This window comes from Leuciscus leuciscus, assembly GCF_965113295.1.
Source record: "Leuciscus leuciscus genome assembly, chromosome: 17".
NCBI classification, from domain to species: domain Eukaryota; kingdom Metazoa; phylum Chordata; class Actinopteri; order Cypriniformes; family Leuciscidae; genus Leuciscus; species Leuciscus leuciscus.
In genome coordinates this window covers 30993924-31016071 of record NC_138741.1, presented here as the reverse complement: position 1 = coordinate 31016071, position 22148 = coordinate 30993924, and the positions used below count along the sequence as shown (strand labels likewise).

General features: G+C 35.7%; 3 protein-coding genes across 10 annotated transcripts in view; 1 reads left to right on the top strand and 2 right to left on the bottom strand.

Annotated features, from left to right (window-relative positions):
• Positions 1–22148, bottom strand: part of LOC309479340 (uncharacterized protein) — a gene marked incomplete at its 5' end in the record, with an annotated part of 244765 nt that overhangs the window by 2957 nt on the left and 219660 nt on the right. The gene's annotated exons all lie outside the window — the stretch shown is intronic.
• On the bottom strand, positions 1249–21214 carry fcf1 (FCF1 rRNA-processing protein). Its single transcript, XM_082143666.1, has 8 exons — positions 21104–21214; positions 20926–20993; positions 17276–17347; positions 13696–13844; positions 13025–13097; positions 9022–9109; positions 4325–4419; positions 1249–1966 (listed from the first exon to the last, which is right to left on the bottom strand). The coding sequence occupies exons 1-8, from the start codon at positions 21104–21106 to the stop codon at positions 1918–1920; spliced, it is 597 nt and encodes a 198-aa protein (XP_081999792.1). The 5' UTR covers positions 21107–21214; the 3' UTR covers positions 1249–1917.
• The window catches only part of arel1 (apoptosis resistant E3 ubiquitin protein ligase 1), a 69339-nt gene continuing 68403 nt past the window's right edge, over positions 21213–22148 (top strand). For 3 of the 8 annotated variants that reach the window (XR_014199204.1, XM_082143432.1, XM_082143426.1), the window contains exon 1: positions 21249–21303. The gene's annotated coding sequence lies outside the window, so the exon portion shown is untranslated. Of the gene's footprint in view, positions 21369–22148 lie in introns of all 8 variants that reach the window. The other 5 variants (XM_082143430.1, XM_082143428.1, XM_082143427.1 and 2 more) reach the window with 5 other exon arrangements.

The window sequence follows — 22148 nt, the reverse complement described above, 5'->3', positions numbered from 1 at the left end:
CTTCCGTCCTTCGGACTTCTTGTGTAGCGCACGCATTCTCAGACCTGTCACCTGTCACTCATCATCGTAGGGGAGGTGTTTGGAATCATTCCCGCGTTACAATCATCAGCCAATCAAGGTGGTCACTTCAGTCAAGCTCGTGCATGAGTAATGACGTCATCCATAGCAACGAAGACTCACTCTTAGTTTAGGAGTTGTCATTTTTCTTTACTAAGAGTAGGTCTGAAAGGCGTTGTGAATAACTTTTAAGAGAAAACTCCTAGCTAAAATCTTTTAGTGCGATTTAGGAGTACTCCTAGTGGTAAGATAAAATGCTTTGTGAATACGGCCCCTGATGTTCCAGCAAACAGTTGTGATAATTGCACATACAGTTTAGAGGAGGGGTGTCCAATCCTGCTCCTGCAGAGCCCAGCTTTAATCACATTAAACACACCTGAACCAGCTAATCAAGGTCTTACTAGGCATTCTACAGTAGAACATTTTAGTAGAAAGGTGTGTTGAGGCAAGATGGAGCCAAACTCTACAGGACAGAATTTGGACACTCCTGGTTTAGAGAACGTTAAGTCGCTTTTGACATTTTCGAAACAGTAACATGATAGGTAGCCTACTGTAATAGTCAAGGACTACTAGGCCAATTTCATTTGTTTGATTAAAACAACGTTAGGCTATTGTTGGGAGAAAACAAAATTACTATACAGCCGCAAGCTGCAATCATCAGAGTCCAAGCACCAATAGTCCATGTGAATAATTAGCGATCCAATTGAAACATATCTTATGGTGTGCTTTTTATAGCAAAGTTCATCTTGAATCTTCTCTGAAAGTTAGAGTTTGATCAAAATATATTTGGTGTGTGTGGACTCATATTCATCATTTAAATTAATTTGAAACGCATGGTCAAAACAATTTCAAATGAATGTGAAGATCTGCAGCTCAAAACTTTATCTGAAACATGTCTTTTTATTGTTATAATTTATTTCCACTGTACATGTATCGAACCTGCTTGCATTTACCCCACAAAAAAAATGTCTTTAAAGAAATTTGAATACATATTATTGTGAAAAAGAAAAAAAAAGAAAAATAGTATTTTTATGTAGCAGTATTTTTAATCATGTCTAGCAACTTAAAAATGCGTTTTTATTGGTTTCTTTAACAGTTAAATAAACATTGAATGACCCATAAGCATTTCACAGATTTCTATGCACACTAATTTTATTAAACAATAATGTCAGTCAACCACAGTTACACAAATGAACTGAATCAATGCATTTATTTCCATTCAAAGGGATGAAAATGGACAGGAAAAAAAAGATTAGGCTTAAAAGATTCCTTATTCTTTGTCGCCCTCTAGTGGACATCATCAATATCACAGCCTTCATCTTTCAGTTGAAATGGCTGATAGTCGAGCATAATTCATGAAACTAAGCATGTTTGCTCATAATAACTTGTTCTCCATAATGTACAAAGGGTTTCACTTTATTGTGATGGTCTCTTTAACACATTCTGTTGACTATAAATAACATTACACCTACATGTCTACTAACTCTACAGTGTTAGTAGAGTTTAAGTAGACTGTAGAATAAGCTGACATGTAGTTGCAAAGTTACTAGGACATTCTACTGACTATATTGGGGGACCTTTACAATAAAGAGTAAACAGATATTAAGCAGACAGTCTGCTAATACTCTGAGAGCTAGTTGACATGTAGTTGCAAAGTTACTTATAGTAAACAGAATGCTCAAAAGGGACCATCAAAATAAAGTGTTACCGTAAAAAATTGAGAAGTTTGGATTTTGTGCAAATTAACAAGAAGGGGAGGTCTTAGATCACTGAAGTTATGGGTTAATCACTTTTATTTGGTGCAGATCACTTTTTTGCTAAAAAAAACAAAGCAAAAAAAAAAAAAAAACCTTCTGTGTACTACAAACGTGGTGCGCCATAATCGTCGGGCATTCTCTCAATGTTATACCTGTAAAATAAATGTTATAACAGTTGCATTAATTTACATAGGTTAAAATAAATTCTACTGTTACAAATTAATATACACAATTTATATGCATTTACAAACACACACGAACATAGAAGTCCAATCTGACAAAAGAAAACTTCATAGATAAGGGTATCTGCATGTATTAGCACTAATAATACTTTATAACACCACAACCCCCCACCCTTAAAAACCTTTTGGTATGCTTTTTAGAAAGAAAAATGAAAAGAAAAGACTTATAATAATTTGGGGATAATCAATATATTCTGAACAATAGCCGCGTTTCCACCGAAATTACCCGGAACAATTTGTCCCAGGAACTTTTTTCCCAGGAACTTTTTTTGCCCCAGACCGGTTGCTTTCTGCGTTTACACCGCGGTCTAAAGTACCGGGAAGGTAAACTGCGCGCAACTGCTCCTCCCAGTCTGCGACGGACAGTAATCAGTTTTGAGCGCCACATTTAAGTATGGAGGAGATTCAAACTGTGCTGCAGTTATGTATTGGTTTACTAACGAGGTAATTAACAAAACAAAATAGACGAGCACTGATAAAGCGTGTTCAGAAAGCTCGTATGCGTATAAAATTAGACAACGTATGTTATCAGTTATTGTGAGATGCCTGGGACGAACGCGCAAAAATTTCCTCTTTCGCAAATACGCTTAAAAAAAAGCCTTAACCCCGTCTATCAATCATAAATAGTGAATAGTCTTGTAAATAGTTGTTTGTTACTAACCTCAAAGGGAGGTTAAAAATAAATAAATGCTGCGTGGAGTCATCCAACCAAAATGCGGCGTGAACACAACCAATCAGCTTGTGCAGCGCACAAGTCCCACCCCTGAAAGTTCCTGAACTTTGAAAAAGTACTACCTCATGAGCAGGGACTATCGGAGGGGGAAATATTTAACCGGAACTTCATTTAGACCCTGGTTCCTGCGGTGTAAACACATCGAGTACCAGCCCAAAGTTCCTAGTTCCTAGTTCCTGGGGAAAGTTCCTGCGGTGGAAACGCGGCTAATGTACTGCTATTGTGTGAATGACATGCAATCAACAAAAAAAAGTATCTAATTTGATAAATATTTTCTGCCTATATGACATCACAGATAAGACTGATCTCATTCTCAGAAACTGGCATTTAACATCTCTCGTACCTGCCATTATCGCATTCGCCAGCACATTTTCTATTTGGGATTGTTTGCTTTGTTGGAATTATTCTTTGACATGTTTATGAAGATACACTTTTTAAACATGTATTAATCTATTTACAATGTTTAATTCTTAAAAAAAATTGCTATATCCTTCCATGGATATTTTGCAGGAGGCAGTTCATGGATATCGGTTCAAGGCAGCCATGACAGTTATGTTACATCGTTAAGGCAGTAGGTGGCAAAAAGTGATCTTTTTGAATACTATAAATTAATCATTGAATCATTCAACTTAATTGTACTTTTTTTTTTAATAAAAAATCTGAAATGAAACATAAGGATTCTGTGCTGCACTGTTGATCCTGCTTTGGCTTTGCTTTGAATAAATTTTGTTTGTGAAGTAAAAGACAAAATAACTGGAAGGGCTGCACGATATTGAAAAAAAATGCGATATGCGATAACTCATTAAATAATGCGATATTCGATACAATAATGCTTAAAGTGTGTAAAATAAACTTAAATTATCTTTCAAATATATTTAAAATTATATAACCTACATACGTGTTTGACATTTTTTTTGTGACAAGAAAACATCCCTACAACTTTTGAAAGTGAACAGCAGTGTTTTACTGTAACATAAGAAGTGTTATTTTAACATCAGTGTAAACCACGGGGTTTAGGGTGTCAGGAAGGCCTACATAGCGTTATTTAACAACATAAACTGAATAATCAAATGTAAAAATAAAAAACTGCTTAGTTTTCACTGTATGAATTAAATATATACAGATTCTAATTAAAGCTACAAAAGTTATTCAGCCAAGAGCAGTGAGTGATTTTCTCTTTGTCTTTTGTTCATGACCCCAGTTATTGCATGCCGTTGTGAAATGTATATTGCGATATATACAGCCCTAACAACTGGCAACTCAAATTTAGGTTACTCTTGTTTACCTTCTTGTTTAGTACAAATATAAGCCAACCAAATAGTAGCTACACCATTTCCCACTTGATAAAGGCTTTATTCAATTTCTGGAGCTTGCACATAACCTAGGCTCTCTCTCTCTCTTGCACTCACCAACTAGTAAGTGAACCCCTCTACCAACCTCACCCTCCACCCTCCAGAACCCCTCATTAGTAACATTAATGCTAGTTAAAGCTAACATTGAGCTAATTAAACCAAGCAGAGCGAGAGCTGGTGTACCTGTGATTGGAGATGTACATGATTGGGACTCCTGGGATCTTCCGAATCCTCCTTTTTAGGTCCCTGTCCACCGTGGCCACAATGTAACACTTGTGCTAGTGGAGCAAAAGGGAATCATTTGATCAGAATTTAAAGCAAAATATAAAATATGTATCGGCTCTGTGGTTAGAATTGTTTCATAGTCCCAAATGATTAATTTGACATTGAAATCACAAATCTTATTTATTTATTTTTTACTTCAAACATACATTTGGTATCTATTAACCCTCATAATGCAATTAAAATATGCATACGATTTTTACATTGGAACATTACATCCTTTTTAATGAATACAAATTTCTTTAATGAAAAATTGAAAAATCAAGAAAAAAAAATTCTATATCCAGAATTTAAAAATATAGCATATTTAATTTATAACATAATTATTATAGAATTACCAGTATCAACTCCTTTGAAATCAATTTAATTTAATTAATTGGAACTTATAACTCAAGACTGCTCAAAAATAGTCCAAATACATGGTTCCAACAAAACATCAATATTATTCTGGAATGTTTTAAAACAAAATATATTAATTTTACTTGCATAAACTTTAACTTCCAGATGAAAAAGAACCATTGCAGAATGAAAAACTAATCAATAGGTGTGCATAATTTGAAAAAAATACAGCAACAAAATTTGGTTCCACTTTATTTTGATAGTCCACTTTAGACATTCTACTAACTAGAAGTAACTTTGCAACTACATATCAACTAATTCTCGTTAGTATTAGTAGGCTGTAGTAGACTGTCAGGTTATGGTTAGGTGTTAGGGGTTCGGGTTAGTAGAATAAGTTTTCATGTAGTTGCCAAGTTACTTATAGTCTGTAGAATATCTGTTTGGGGACCATCAAAATAAAATGTTAGCAGATATTAAGCAGACAGTCTACTGATACTCTAATGACAGTTAGTTGCAAAGTTACTTATAGTTAGTAGAATGTCTAAAGTGGACTATAAAAATAAAAGTGTTACCCAAAATTCAATCCCAAAAGTGTGAGAGACATGATGAATAACAGCGTCATCCTACTTCCAGCATCTACTGTAAATCTAACTCAAATTCCTCAGTTGATACCTGGGTCAAAATGGAAGGTTTATATATTTTTTTATTGGTTCTATCCTAGCCTGGGAAAACCCAGACAACTTCCGGCAAATTTAGATTTGTTCTGCAAGTAGTCTGGCAAAGAGCTCATTCAAGCCCATTTCTAATCCGTCGAAATCGTGGCACCAATCAGAAACGTTGGGCCGGGCTTTACACAATGACGATCGCTCTGATTGGTTTTAGGTCTATCCAATTGCCCCCAGAGGCATTTGAGCGACGTCCGTTCAACTTTTAAATGCATTATTATATTCAAATTGCAAACACATGAGGACAGTCTCCATGAAAGACCCACTGGCAGATGAACGTGCTACTACATTTCTCTCCGAAACGGTAGGAAATTAAATTAGATTTAATAGAGGATTTTAACTGTGACAAGATGATTGACAGGGCAGTTTACGGGACAGGATGCACGCGACAGATCCTTCCGATAAAGATGACGAAGTAGTATGTCTCAAAGCTTGCCTACTTTTTTGCTACACATTCAAAAGTAAATACATTTTCTTCACAAAAAGAGTGCATACTTTTATGGCGTAGTGTAACTTAGGCGAATTGGGACGCAGCATATGGCTTTACACGATGACGATCGCTCTGATTGGTTTTAGGTCTAACGTTATGCACTTGCGCCCAGAGGCATTTGAGTGACGTCCGTTGGTGACGCCCCTTTGGAAATGAGTTATTAATGAAGCTTTGCCAGACCATAACTCAGTTACTACTGAGAATGGTCTGGTTTTAACCAGGCTAGTTCTATCCAAGTCCGCCGCACAAATCCTGAAAAGTGAAGCCAAAACGTTTTGATCGCCCCCAGCAGGCTGGACGCAGTTTAGGCCATAAATCCCGCCCTCTCCATGTAATCTAATGGGACAGGAGACCAACTAAATCAAATTACAATAAAAAAAATTTTTTTTTCAAAGATCGTTTCTGTCATTTTAGGTAGTTTTAATCACGCTGATGTAAGTTCAAGTGTTCATTTTTAAAATAAGTTTGATTTTAGTGTGAAGTCTTCTCTGAGCGGCATTTCCATAACTTTATTTTACACCAACATAAGGTGTTGTTCAGCATTAAACTGTACAAAGCGAACCTGCGGGAGTGAGGGCGGGACCTTGCTTCACTTCACGCTCACTACAGCACAGACTCAGGCTCAGAATCTGCGTAGGGGTGGTGGTGGCGCAATGGATAAGACACATGCCTTTGGTGTGAGAGACCCGGGTTCGAATCCACTGTGAGACACCAATGTGTCCCTGAGCAAGACACTTAACCCCTAGTTGCTCCAGAGGCGTGCGACCTCTGACATATATAGCAATTGTAAGTCGCTTCGGATAAAAGCGTCAGCTAAATGAATAAATGTAAATGTAAATGTAAATGTAATCAGCGCAAGATGTCAGCGCCATATTAGGACATTGGCGGCTTAACTTTTCTACAATGGAAGAGAGTGAAGGTGCGTCGTCAGGGCCTGAAATTAACACCCGACCACGCGCCAAATGCGGGTGAATTTTGCAATTGGCGGGTAAAACTGTCAATCTACCTGCCACATTGGCGGGTAGCCAATGAGAATTGAGTGATTCATTAGTTGTTGGGGTTTTTTTGCATCTGTTTTTTGTATTTTTTTATTTTTTAAGTCCGCGACGTAAAATACGATGTTTTGGATGTACGAGTAACAGTATTAAACTGTTGGTGAGATGGGATGAGATGAGATTAAGCAAAGCTGACGTTGGTTATGGTACAATGACAGTTACACAGATGTGTGTGCGTGTGTATGTTGAGTTGGGAACCAGTGAGAAAATGTCCGGTACCCGGTAACTTTACCAGTAATATTAATATTAATTTAGTTCTGCTTAACGGTTCAATTGACTTTGATTAATATGCGCGAGTGAGAGAGCGCAAGACAGCGCTCGACGTGTTGTTTGAAGACGTGAGAGAGCGCGCGCGCGGCCGGGGCTCTCTCTGCTCGTTATCGCCCTGTCAGGCGCAGCAGTCATTCTATTCTACATCACTTACCGATCAAATAAGGCTTTGGCGGGACAAAAATCGAGACGGCTTTGGCGGGACAAAAATCTTCGGCCGCCCCAAAAATTTAAATGCAGGAAAACTCCTGACAATGCTCGTAAACGTTTGCTGCGCTGTTTCTTACCTTGCTTTACGTTGACTTTACTAGTTCCAGCTTCACCGTCACCGCTTTTTAAAATTTTTATATATTTGTTTAGAAAACCTCTATTTTCTTCTTCTCTTTTCTTTCCTCTTCTGAGCACCGGACTTGTGCTGACCGGGCATTTTGAGCGTACTGAACTTCAAATTAAATGACAACATCAAATTTTGATCAGTGGCCAAACCATTTTTGTCTTGGGTGTGGGGGGCCCCAGTTCTGGTGGGGGTGGGGATATGTCAAAAAGTGGTGGGGACATGTCAAGGAGACCAGACATCATGAAGATGCAGCAGCAGTGGAGGAAGAGCATCTGCTCCTTTTTTGTGGACTCAGATTAGCAGCAGTCAGTATATATGAATATGACATATGACTATGTCTGTGACACAACAAATCAATGAATAAAAAGATGCAGCACTTAAATGTGTATTCTTACAAGTTAAAGAACAATGTTTGTGTGATTTCTATTTTTCACCTTTATGAGGCAAAAAAAAAAAAAAAAAAAAAACTGGCTGGTAAAAAGTTACTGTGGCAGGTGGATTTTTAAATCCACCTGCCACAGTGGCTGGTGGTCAAAAAAGTTAACTTCAGGCCCTGTGCGTCGTCCACCTTTTTTTTTTTTTTACAGTCTATGGTTCTATCTCTTAAAGGTGACATATTACGCCCCTTTTCACAAGATGTAATATAAATCTATGGTGTCCCCAGCATGTGTCTGTGAAATTTCAGCTCAAAATATCCCCCAGATCATTTATTATAGATTGTCAAATTTGCCCCTTTTTGGGTGTGCCCAAAAAACGCACTGCTTTTGTGTGTCCCTTTAAATGCAAATGAGCTGCTGCTTCAAGAAGACGGCCGATCATTTACACGAGTTTCGGATACTTTGGCAATAACAAAACACCTGAATTTCAGGCAAATATCCAGTAGCGGAGTGCAGCCTTACGGAGAAACTCAGGAAGAGGTTGCAACTTTTAGACACACCTGGATGTTTCTGAATGGTTAGTGGATACATACATGTATGTAGTTGTTGTGGAGTTACATTGATTCATCTCATCGACTTGCATGTATCGTCATGTTTATCTTTTACACAAGTTGACCGTTCCCTGAGGTCTCATTTTTCGGTCAAATAGTGTTCTGTGCTCATCTGTGCAGCAACGACAGAACAGTTTGCTGCTTTGCTCAAACTTTTGCCATTGCATTAGAACTGGTTACACTGTTGTCGTTTGCGAAAACCAAATGGCGGCGCCGTGAGTGGAAATGTGCAGATTACGTCAGAAGGGGAGCGAAATCTGATCGGCTTCTTTGCAAAGTTGCAGTACTAAAAACAATATGCATTTGTCTCCCTGTTCTATTTGTGAATCTTTAATTTATTAGGGAATGCGAAAACAATTCTAACCCCACAGCTAACACAGCTAAGTTCTCATACCTGTGTTACTCTTTGTACCAAGCAGTCATCAGCATACGTTCCTTTGTGTGAGCAAGGCAAGCGATCAAAGCGGGGATCTTTGGCAATCCTGCACAAAAAGTTCAAAAAGCCATAAAAAGCAAGGAAGAAAGAGTAGCCATTTTCACAAAGGAAAACTGCAGTAAAATTGCCTATATATTACATTTTCTGTTAAATGCACCATATCTACTATTCATCTTTTATCTTTTAACTATTTTGCTACCATTCACAAATCAGCAAAGAAATGCTGTTGAAACTGTGATGATATCAAATTGTAATTTTCGGCAAATGACACTGCTGCGCACAAATGTGGTTAATCTTATGACCAACTTTTCAGGCAATGTTAATGATAATCAAATCCTTGAAAAAAAAAAACATAGCTCCATAACATAAATCTGGAAGATATTTATCATTTTCAAAAACATAAGATGTATCAAAAATTGGATTTTGTTTAGAGCTGTGGATTATCGTTTTTACAATTCTGCATCGATTACATTTTTTTGTTGTTGTAAGTAAAGTACTGTTATTATTAATAAAAAAGTTGTGTATGTGCGTCGGAAGCAAAGCACATGCATCTGATGTTCGTAGATATTGTATCTAACTTCCTGAAAGCAGATATCTGGGCACATTTCATTTTTTACGAAAATAATATGCATGAATGAGAAATTAGGTCTTAATATAATAAATCTGTTGCTGTTGGTTAATCAAACATCAAAAGAAAAGATGGAATCACTCACTAGGGCTGTCAAAATAGCTCAAAAATGACGTTCGAATATTCCCTCTAAAAAACACACGAATATTCGAACTATTCGAACATCTGGTTGCGCATTTTGTCAATGACGCGCATTACATCAATAAGGACAAATTAATACAAAGAGATACATAACTACTTGTGTAGGTAGTTAATTTAAGTTTAAACATATTTGACAATGTATTACCAACACAAAACCAAGTAAATAAACTAATGGCCAAGACCGCAGACCTCAATCGCAGGCACTCTCTCCCTCTCTCGCCCTCGCGCTCTCTCTGCGCATAACAGTTTAAATTAACAACAACAATAAGCACATGTTGAGTGCTGATCAAAAGTTTTGTGCAAGCAATTTAAGGTCGCGACTCTTGTCCCAAATATAGCAGGCTTCATTCAGTGATTGAAACAAATTTATTAACATTAATTGAAGTTTTACAGTATAGAACCGACATTGAAAGCTCCGAGCGAGCTGTGCTGTGGTAAACATGGAACATTTCCGTTTAGGTTCATAAAAAATAAAGTGCTATTAAAAAAACATTCTTGGTGCTTGTATAAAAAAATTAAAAAATAATTGTCATTATGCCATGCTCATTTGGGTGCACATTTTCGAGATGTGACTTCATGTTGCTAGTGGTCGAATGGTATGCTAGCTGTATCTTACATAGCTTGCATACTACTTTATCTCGCGGCTCCACAATTTTACCTTCTACCGACCAAAATCCAAAGTACTTCCAGACATGGCTTTTTAGATTTTGGGGGGTTAAAATCACTTTCTCTGCTGCGGTCGAGTTGGGCTCTGCACTTTCTGCCATCTTCCATAAGTCAACTTTCAGCAGTGACGCTGTGCTAGACAGTGCGACTCGTGTGACCTGTCCCTGACGCCTCACGGCAGCGCACCCACTCGCAAAGCAGACAGCCGCGCCTCTGCTTCCGCGGGCGTGTTTTTCCATATTCGAAATTCACATTCGAATATTAATTTTTACGTTCGAATTTCTGCTTTTTAAAACTATTCGAATATATATTCGACTTTAGAATATTCGTTGACAGCCCTATCACTCACTGCTTTTGACTGAATAACTTTTGTAGCTTTAATAATAATACATTTAATTTTAATTAATACACGAGACTATGCAGTGTTTATTTGATTATTCAAATTCTGTATTCAAGTGTTGGGTAAGGTACTCTAAAAAAGTAATTACTAACTACTAATTACATCTTCAACAGAGTAAATAGATTATTCTCTCTAAAAAGTATTGCATTAGCCTATATATACACTACCGGTCAAAAGTTTTAGATCGGTAAGATTTTTTATGTTTTTAAAAGAAGTATCTTCTGCTCACCAAGGCTGCATTTATTTAATTAAAAATACAAACAAAAACAGTCATATAGTGAAATATTTTTACAATTTAAAACAGCTGTTTTCTATGTGAATATATAGTAAAGTGTAATTTATTCCTGTGATCAAAGCTGAATTTTCAGCATCATTACTCCAGTCTTCAGTGTCACATGATCCTTCAGAAATTATTCTAATATGCTGATTTGATGCTCAAGAAACATTTATGATTATTACCAATGTTGAAAACTGTTTTTTACATTTTTATTTCATGATGCTATGATGAATAGAAAGTTCAAAAGAACAGCATTTATCTGAAATGGAAAGCTTTTGTAACATTAAACACTACCCTTTAAAAGTTTGGGGTCAGTAAGAATTGTAATTTTATTTTTGGGGGAAAGAAATAAAATAAATCAATACTTTTATTCATCAAGGATAGGTTAAATTGATCAAAAGTTACAGCAAAGACATTTATAATGTTAGAAAAGATTATATTTTAAATAAATGCTGTTCTTTTGAACTTTCTATTCATCAAAGAATTTTGGAAGAAAATTGTACACAACTGTTTTCAACATTGAAAATAATCATGAATGTTTTTTGAGCATAAAATCTGCATATTAGAATGATTTCTGAAGGATCATGTGACACTAAAGACTGGAGTAATGATGCTGAAAATTCAGCTTTCATCTGAGGAATAAATTACATTTTAAAATATATTAAAATAGAAAACAGTCATTTTAAATTGTCATAATATTTCACAATATTACTGTTTTTTTTTATTGTTTTTTATCAAATAAATGCAGCCTTGGTGAGCAGAAGAGACTTCTTTTAAAAACATAAAAAAATCTTACCGATCTAAAACTTTTGACCAGTAGTGTATATATACACACACACACATATATACATTATATATACACGCACACACACACACACACATTTACATACATACATGTATATGTTTATGGGTGCGCGTGTATATATATATATATATTCAATCTGAAAATGAACAACAAACACAAATAGTGCAGCAAGTAGTGTAAACAATTGTGAAAAGTGTCAAAGTGCAACAAAAATACAAACAGTGCAAATGATTTTCACAAACTATTAGTAGTATTTACGAAACGGAACTCTTGGCTGTGCCAGTTATCTCAGTCGGACGCAATTCCACTGGGACATTGTGTAGCGACTCATTTGAAAACACTAATTTTAGTGCCTCATCTGATGTGTACCGCTGTTTTATATTTGTTTTTGAATTGTGTTATGCTTTGTCAGAGAGTGCTCTCATGCAAATCTGTTATTTTGTGTTTGTTTTCATGCACGCAAATATGCATGCATTCACGCAACTACTTTCACATTGTGTCAGTTCGAGTTTCCAACGAAAGATGCTAATTGGTGGAGCAAAAAACCAAAACGTATGTTTATTGTTTGACTAGGTGATGGTTTCAACCAATCTGGGCATGGGGGTTGGAATAAGCATCAACAATCGTTCCTGTTTGGCTCAGAGGAACAAACCGCATGGTTTTTTTTGACGAATCAATGCTGATCAAAACTTGATGACGCAATCACATTCACTACGGGGCCTCTGAATGTCCAAACACAAAAAACGCGTTCTTTTTACAGGACTTTTTAAAACATACAGATTGGATTAGCGGTTCAAAAGTTATTAAACATTTAAGAACAATAATTATTTTTTAGCCGCGGACGGCTGTATTGGTCTTTAAAGGTTTACTGAGCTGTTAAAATTCGACATATTAGGCAAATGATTAAGAGTGAATGTGTGCATATTTTAAGATGAAACTTATTTTCAAATAGTTAAAAATGTATTACTTTCAACTGGTTTGGTCCCCAATGAGTCACTATTCGAGACACTATTGTTACATGCATGTCATTTAAGAGTGTATTACCGCAAAGCCACTCGAAACTTCATTCCTAATTTCTCCAGCTCAGCCATGACACAGTCTGTTATGCAAGGAACACCTGTAACGCAACAAAAGAAGTTTCTACACATTACTCGAGTAATCATGAAAAAAAAAAAAAAAAATGCATAAAACATATTAGCTTGAAAAGTACAAATGTATGTGTTATTAGTTTTTATTTTTTATTAGATTGTGTTGGTCTGTAATTATGACTGAGATCATATTTAATCAGTAATCAATGCAGAAACTGTGATTCCAAAGGGTTCACAAACGTTTTCTTGCAACTGTTCCCTATTCAAAGGATCATGATCCATCACTTTGACTGACTGGGTTGTTATTTTTTCCCCCTCACTATCGCCATCTGTAGTTAAAATTAAACCAAGACCCACTTCAGAACAATTCATATTATTCATTCAAGTTTAGTTATTCATTCAAATTATGTTACAGGTGAATGTACCTTCAAAATAAGCTGGTAAATTCTATTGCCAGACATATGCTGTAAACTGCATTCCTTGTGTGGCATGTGTAAAGAGTGTATGCTGTAAACTGTGTGTTGCTGCATAGCAATCCCTACAGTCATCAACACATCCAAAATACATTCACTCACTTCACATTAGTATTATTGTAAATAATTCTGAGAAAAGAATGTGGGGACTTACATTTAGCATAGAGACAGTCCATCATTGACTGGACAACATCTAATTTGGCCTTAATAGAAAAGTTGATAAAGTTGGTATCAACAAGGATGTAATATGGAGGTCCAAGCTGGGTGTTGTATTGAAAGAACAGACAAGATGGATACTTTGCTCTGAAAAAAAAAAGAAAAAAGAGTTGAGGCAAAGATTATTTCTCCTAACATACAATAACTAATTCAAACACTCAACATATTACTATAAATATCTCTATAGGAATTACAATGATCATTAATTTTATGTTGCTGCAAGCACACCCTGAAGGTTTTTTTTTTTTTTTTTTTTAAGAGCTCAATGCGCTCTCAATAAAAATTCATATGAAATGAGCATAAACCCAGAACGCGACAATGCAATATAGTAAACTCAATGGGGGTTTGTCATTTCCTGACTTTAAATAATTTTATCAAGCATTTCAAATAAGACTGCTAAAACCTGGGTTAATCCTGACTCTCCTGTTCCATGTCGAGCTCTAGAAACGAATATAACCCATTCTGTTCACTTAAAAGATCTCCCCTTTTCAAGTGTCTCAAAATGCTCTTTTGAAAACTGATGGACCAATCCTAGAACATTCCCTTGATGAATGGAAAAAGATTGAAAATAAATAATAATAATGGGAGGCCCATTTTATATAAAGACAACACCCCTATGGCATCATTGTTTATGTACCGGTAAAAAGCCATTTGTATTTAAAGGGATAGTTCACTTTGAAATTAATTTTTGGTATGTTTTAGCTTACCTCAAGGGCATCCAAGATGTAGGTGTCTTTTTTTCCGCAGTAGTTTCAATTTTGATATTTTTAGGTCAAACCGTTCTTGTCTGTCAGTCATATAATGCAGGTCTATGGTCACTGTCTCAAAGAGCATGCACAGAGTCCAAATTAAAACAATTCCCCGTCGTCCAAATTAAACAATTCCCCATCGTAAGTACACATTGATGGCCTAAGACACGAAACGAGCGGTTTGTGTGAGAAAACGAACAGTATTTATATCGTTTTTACCACTTATACACAGCCATGTCCAAGTGATCTGATCTGACGTGTACGCAGACTGGTGCATAGATATATACACACTAGATGTCGCCTTGTCTACAGCAGTTCATTGGAACGAATGTCTTTAAGGCGACATCTAGTGTATATATCTATGCACCAGTCTGATATAAATACTGTTCGTTTTCTCACACAAACCGCTCGTTTCGTGTCTTAGGCCATCAATGTGTACTTACGATGGGGAATTGTTTAATTTGGACGACGGGGAATTGTTTTAATTTGGACTCTGTGCATGCTCTTTGAGATAATGACCATAGACCTGCATTATATGACTGACAGACAAGAACGGTTTGACCTAAAAATATAAAAATTGAAACTACTGCGGAAAAAAAGACACCTACATCTTGGATGCCCTTGAGGTAAGCTAAAACATACCAAAATGTAATTTCAAAGTGAACTATCCCTTTAAGACTTTGGCATTCACACGTTGAATGACTTTTGTGAGGAGGGCATTAAATAATTTCAGTGTTTTTTTTCTTTCTCTCTTATACTTAACACCTATACTTTTCTTATACTCAGCTCTGAAAGCCGATGGCAGGTCCTCAAATAGCAGACTGTGGTTCAGTTCCGGTCCCTGGCTTGGTTCGAACCGGACCATAAAACAATGACCAGGGTAGCACCATTTTACTGTTTCTACCGTTTAAAGTGAGCAGCGTGTCAAAACAACAGAGCTGTACACACTCAAGCACTCAGGGGCGTTTATGGTAATGAATATTTACCTATATCCTCTAATATTTTTATCTAGAGCCAAGCACGCTTCATTCAAGCCCTTTCCATTCCGTGGGCTTTGTTTCTCTCTCCTGCTTAAAAGCCACATTAAGTGATGCAGATGATCCAGTTATTTTAACAACCGTGTCAAAAACACAGTGAACAGCAAAATAGAGGAATACTTTGACTAAATCACGGCAGAGAACGAGAATGCAGCAAATACGAAAATCAGCAATAAAAGTTTGAGAGGTGGCACCCCGCCAAATCACGACTTGCTTTACGTCACGACGTCACATGCATCAACAACATTTGAAGCAGCCTCTATGGAAGACACTAGGCACGCATTTCAGACGTGAATCATGGCAGATTCGATGAAGAAAGCGCGGTCGGAAGAGTGCAGACGGCTCTGTGTGAGTGGTATTTACGACAGTAACGTTAAATACAAGTACTCCACTGCGACTCTAGGGGTCGCTGTTTGAGAAAAACAGAAAGTGCATAGTGTGCCTTTAAGTCTGTTTGCGATGCATTTTTAAAAGCACTTAGGGGCACAAATTACGCTTTATTTTCACATTCGCATAATTTCCAGCATTTTTATGGGCAGATGATTACAGCATTTCACCAGATTTGTAATGAGACACATTTTTAAGGATTTGTTTTGTAATGAGACTCTTTTTACAAATAAAAATAAGTTACTGTATATGGAAGCTCTGCGATGAAGTTCGCCATGAAGAGACAGTCCTAACTAAAATGGATTGTTCAGAGTTGACTAGTGCAGTTGTTCTTAACCAGTAGGGCCACTCGGGGGCATTAGCAAACTTCAAAAGAGGGCCTTAAGATCACTTAAAAGTTTTAAAATAAGACAAAAACAAGCAATAAAATAAAAGCAATAGTTGTTTTTAGTAAAACAACTAAAAATCAAGATACATCTAATTTTGAATTCACTTCCTCAACAACTGTTTGTTACCTTTGAAAAAGGTGTGTTCCACAGTCTTGGAAAACCTGCATATATGAGTTAGCCTGATTTTAAAAGTGTAAAGTGTACATTTCGAAATGTAAATACATAAATTAAACCCTAAAAGCCATAATTTTTTATTTAAGAATATACATTTTTGTAGTTAGGCTAAGCACAAAAATTTTAAAGAGTAGAAGTTGTAAGTAAAAAAAAAATCTTAAAATTCCTTATGCAGAATTTTCTTTAAAAAACATCTGCAAAAAATCTAAAGTAAAAAAAAAATATATAAAAAAATAAAAAATATTGTGATCCCTAAAGACCATCCAGCACTTAAAAATTCCTAATTTTAAACATCATATTATTATTTTAGTTACTTTTAATCTAATGACACAACATGTGTTCTTTAAACTTAAACATGTTTTGAAAACTAAACTGCCATTATAGCAGATGTACCAGATGAGTACCAGACACAGTAAGAGATGATGTGTTCTAAAAGACGACGTGTTTTCACTTGAAGTTTTGCAAAATGTTCATTTATCACAAATAACTTGGATGTATCTACTGATAGTTACAATTACTGGACAGTTTCATTAAAGTTTTCTCTGGGTTAAAATACTTCTGGGAATTGCATTGATTACCTTTTCTTAAGTCCCTAAACCTAACTTTTCACTAACAGCTAGCCTACATTTGAAGAAAATTTTGAATAGATACATTATTCTGGTGTATATTGTGAGCCAATGTTGTTATGTCATGCCATTCACATAAGCAGATTTCAATTTCATTTGATGTATGACAAACTCTAAAAGGTAACAAACACAATATTAGAGAGAATTCAAACTTACACTTCCTGTTCTTTAATGGCTGACGGATCTTCTTTCTTCTTCTTTTGTGTTTTTGCTCTGTCCTGTTTTTTTCTAAAAAAAAAAAAAAAAAACCAAGCAACGTTTTTATCAGATGTTCAAAGATCAACACAGTGATGAACTGTGTTTAGTGATGCTGTTGCCGATAATCTACTGTTTTTACAGATGCTGCATACTGCCCAACACTGATGACAGCTGCACAGATGCAGGTAATTCACACAAAATTAAAGTCAACATGAAATCAAATCTCTTCTCTGATCACGTATATACTGAAAGTGGGCTGAGCAATGAGGTTGTCAATTGGCCAGATGATTCTCAATCCTTCCCCTCCAGCAACCTGTCACTCACATTAAACGAACACCACAAATAGCAAATGACAATGATCAAATCAATTTCTGATTTCAAAATCAAGTCCTGCCCCTAATTTTTTTCATCATTTGAGAAGTCGTTTCACACGGATTCTGATCACAATTTCCATTTTATGCTGACTTAAAGTGATAGTTCACCCAAAAATTTTAATTAGCCCATGCCTTACTCACCCTCAAGTCATCCTAGGTGTATATGACATTCTTCTTTCAGACGAATACAATCCGAGTTATATTAAAAAATGTCCTGGCTCTTCCAAGCTTTATAACGGCAGTGATAAAAGTGCATCCATCCATGATAAAAGTGCTCCACACAGCTCTGTGGGGTTAATAAAGGCCTTCTAGTGAAGCGATGCAATCGTGTAATATCCATATTTAAAACTTTATCGACTAAAATAACTAGCTTCCGGCAGACGGGCGTACATACGCATCGATTTACGATTAATAACACTTGACCTGAGACATCGACGAATGCGGGAGTGCAGAGAATAGAGCAAAACACCATTCACGAATTGGAAGTCTAAACGAGAATTTTTAAAGAGAAATGTCGGAGGAGCTTAAGTTTGTTGCCCATCCCTATTTGTTTGAACCGCGAGAGGCGTCAAAGCTTGCTCAATTCTCCTACACTCTAAAAAGTTTAACTATGATTTACTTTAATTTTTTTGGTTAAACATTTTTACACTCAAAAAAATTGTGTACATTTTAAAGCTGTGAAATCAATGAACTACTGTATGAATTGAGTAAATGCAAGTAAAAAACTCAATGCAAGTAACTGCATCTGGTACATTAACAAATAAAATTTAGTAGAAATAAAAACATTTAAAAACCAATATTTATGAGTAATATTAATTGTTTTTATTAATGAGTAATATTAACTTTTTTTATTTCCTCTAAACCTTTGTAAAATAGTATTCCATACAACCACCAGTATACATGACATGAACTTTATTGTTGATGAGTACAGCAATACAGCATATTTTACAATGTTTTAACATGTATACAATATTGCCTACATTTAAACTCATTTAACAAACATTTTAGAAGTAAAAATGAAACATTTAAACATTAAGGTAGCCTAATTCAAGTGTAATCAACCGGTCTGTTATCCAATTTCCACTTGTTCTGGACTGGAGAGAATTCAAACAGCCCGCGCTCACTCAACCATTGAGTTGTCGTCACGTCAGAGGGTGGGGAGGGGTGCATTGTTTTACAGTTTTTCTCGATTGTTTACACACATTTTCTGGTACTTGAGACACAATGACCACAACATGTAACTCATTCACCACCCCTTTGAACCAATTCTGCTAAACTACAAGCACAATTCCTGCTTTACTTCTAAAACACACTTTTTTCAAAACACTACACACAATTCTCTGCTTTTGGCACAATTTTCATGCAGAAAATCTCTTGTTTTCACAAGGAACACACTGCCATTCAAATATGCACACTGACTCATCACATGAGCAAACATCCGTCACACAGTTTTACAATTAGCAATCAGAGCTTTAGCATAAAAGGGCAACAGGTCAGCTCTTCAATGGTGCAATGGATGCCAACATTGGATTTTTTTTTTTTTTTTACTGTAACTGTATACAGTAAATTCTTCTGTTGTTTTGTATGTAGACCACTGTATGTACAACTTTGTGTTGGTTGGGATGTACACTGTGTACATTGTTTTTGTGGGAAAAATAAAATATATTTGTTACCATGTATTTGTGTGTTCTGAGTATAAAAACAATTCTCAAATATTTTACAACACACTTATGTATGTACTGTCTGTAGTAAGTGTAACACTGAACAAAAAAAGGCCTAAGTCATTATGATGAATGGAGAAGAAGTGTTTTCCATTCATCATAGTGTTTTACATTGAGTACATCAGTGTTCAACTGGTTCTTATAAATGTCTATTCATATGATGGTTTGTGTGTGTCATTTGAAAACAAAATACCATTTTGAGAAGAAATAACATTGTTTTGAATGTAAAGTTTCATTTTGCAGGAGAATTGAGGGGTTTTGCCCATTGTGTGTGTTTTTTTGGATTTGTGTATAGAGTTCTGAGAATATGAGGCATGCTTTCAGAAAATGTGTGTAAACAATCGAGAAAAAACTGTAATTGAGTAAACTTACTCAATTTCTTAAGAGTGTGTTAAATATATTACAAATATTGATTTGAATTAAGTAATATTTTTGTTTCTTGAAACAGATCAGTTTAATTCTCCATTCTCAAATATTTTGATAGAAATTTCACAAATATATGAAGTGTATTATAAATAAATAATTGGTTAGTCAAATACTAAATTCTTTTAGTGAAAAAAAGTTAAATATAATTGTAACTTTTAGATAAAATTAACGCATCGCTTCGCTTCAGAAGGCCTTTATTAACACCCCAGAGACGTGTGGAGCACTTAAGGACTTCGTCTGAAAGAAGAACGTCATATACACCTAGGATGGCTTGAGGGTGAGTAAATCATGGGGTAATTTTCATTTTTGGGTGAACTAACCCTTTAAATCAATGGCTGAAAAAAAATGCTGCCTCCACAATTAGCATAAGAAGGTAAGAAGACAATATGTCAAATCCCAAATCTAGCGCATCACATCCTGTCTACAGGAAAACATTAATCTGATCAATTTTAGAAGGCAGAATAGAGGAATCCTTCGGTACCTATGGTATCCCACCACCCTACCTATAATGCCTACGACATGATCAACAATTGTAATCTAAACATGGAGTTGCATAATGTGTAGCATAATAAAACACATAAGAAGGCTATAATAGTTTGGTCAAATATTGCATTTTGGTTGTGGGGAACAGTCTGGAAGAGGGACAACAACAAAACTCAGCCTTTAAGAAGCTGCTGCTAGTAATCATGGTATTACTAGCACTACTCATATGATGACTAAAATGAACCACGGTTCAGACCTAAAATAACAGTTTAATACAATACTTGGTGGGATGTATATCACAAGATATTAATAATGCGCTAACAATTTATTATTTTGAAGAAACGCATAAAAATAACATTATTTTGTCAATATTTCAATAATTCCAATCATAGACAGTATTTTGAGCGATTTATCCGTTTGAGCTGAACACCGACTGAACACAACACTGGTTAACTGAGGCGCTTTTCAACAGAGGTGTTCTGAACGGCTGTTTATCATGTGTAATGAAAGTACTTTGCAATGATTTTCTAATACATTACATTCCCTTATTTGTAACACACTTACTTATAGATAAAAGAACAATAATACAAATAATGATACTCACATCCTCTGATCCTTCAAACTGATCATTCTTTTCATGGTAGCATATTTTTTCGTTTTCTTCTGTTTTCCCTAATTCACACAAACACAAGTTGTCATTCAACCAAAAAAGTAATAAAGCGATTATGTACAGTATATAACAAACGCTGTTGAACATTGTTGCGATAAACCCTTAATTTTACCATGACGGCAGAATATGCTCGAATATGCTCGAATATGCTTTTCACTCTCTAGCCCTCGTGTGTTAAACTTTGCGACAAAGAGTATTTCGACGTCATTATCATGCGACACAATCCACATTTTACTTACGCTGCGCCATTTCCTACGTCATTTCTTGCGCTAGATACTGCGGTGTTTCCGGTTCTTAGTGACATCCATCAAGGTAAATATCTAGAAGACAATACTGCAGCTGTTCGCTAAATATGAATTGCTATATGAACTCATACAGTACGTCTGGGTTTGTTGTTTACTTTGTATGTCAGTGTTGGCTCTATGAATGACATTGTTTGATTATTATTTTGCGTCGCATATTTTCTGTTAATGCCACTGTGATACTTGAACATATGCATGGTTGGATTGTTATTTCATTAGGCAACACACACTAAAAATTTCAAGGACGTTTTTCTCTGTATTTTGCTTTACTAGTATGCACCAATACTGTATAATATTAAAGCCTGTACTGATATATATATTTATATTTGAATGTTAAAAGACCAAAATGACTTTTGAACGGTGGAGCTACAGTCATTTTTTAACAGAAGCCTGTTACTCGGTGAAACTAGTGCACGTGTAGATATGCCTTCTTGCCAGAGGAAGACAGGCGCTCTTTAAGGGCATGAGAATGGATGCTAAGTTGTTAATGTATTCTTAAATTACTGATTGCTCATCTCAAAATTATTACATGCTCATCTCGAAAGTTATAATATCTTTAAAACACAACACAAAATAATAATTATCCCTTTAAATCTTTTAGTTGAGTTGCAGTGTGCTTTTTTCAAATGTCTAGATCACAGTCCTGTTTCCCAACTCCTGTAACAACTTCACTGCTTTCAGAAAGTAGTCAGACCTCTTCATTTTTTCTCTCTACATTGTTATGCTGAATTGCTTTATTTTTCCGCTTCAGTCTACACTTTATACCCCATAATTACAAAGCAAAAATCAGATCTGTGATGTGATAACTTTGCAAATTTATTTAAAAGAAAAACTGAAAAGGCATACCAGAGCAAA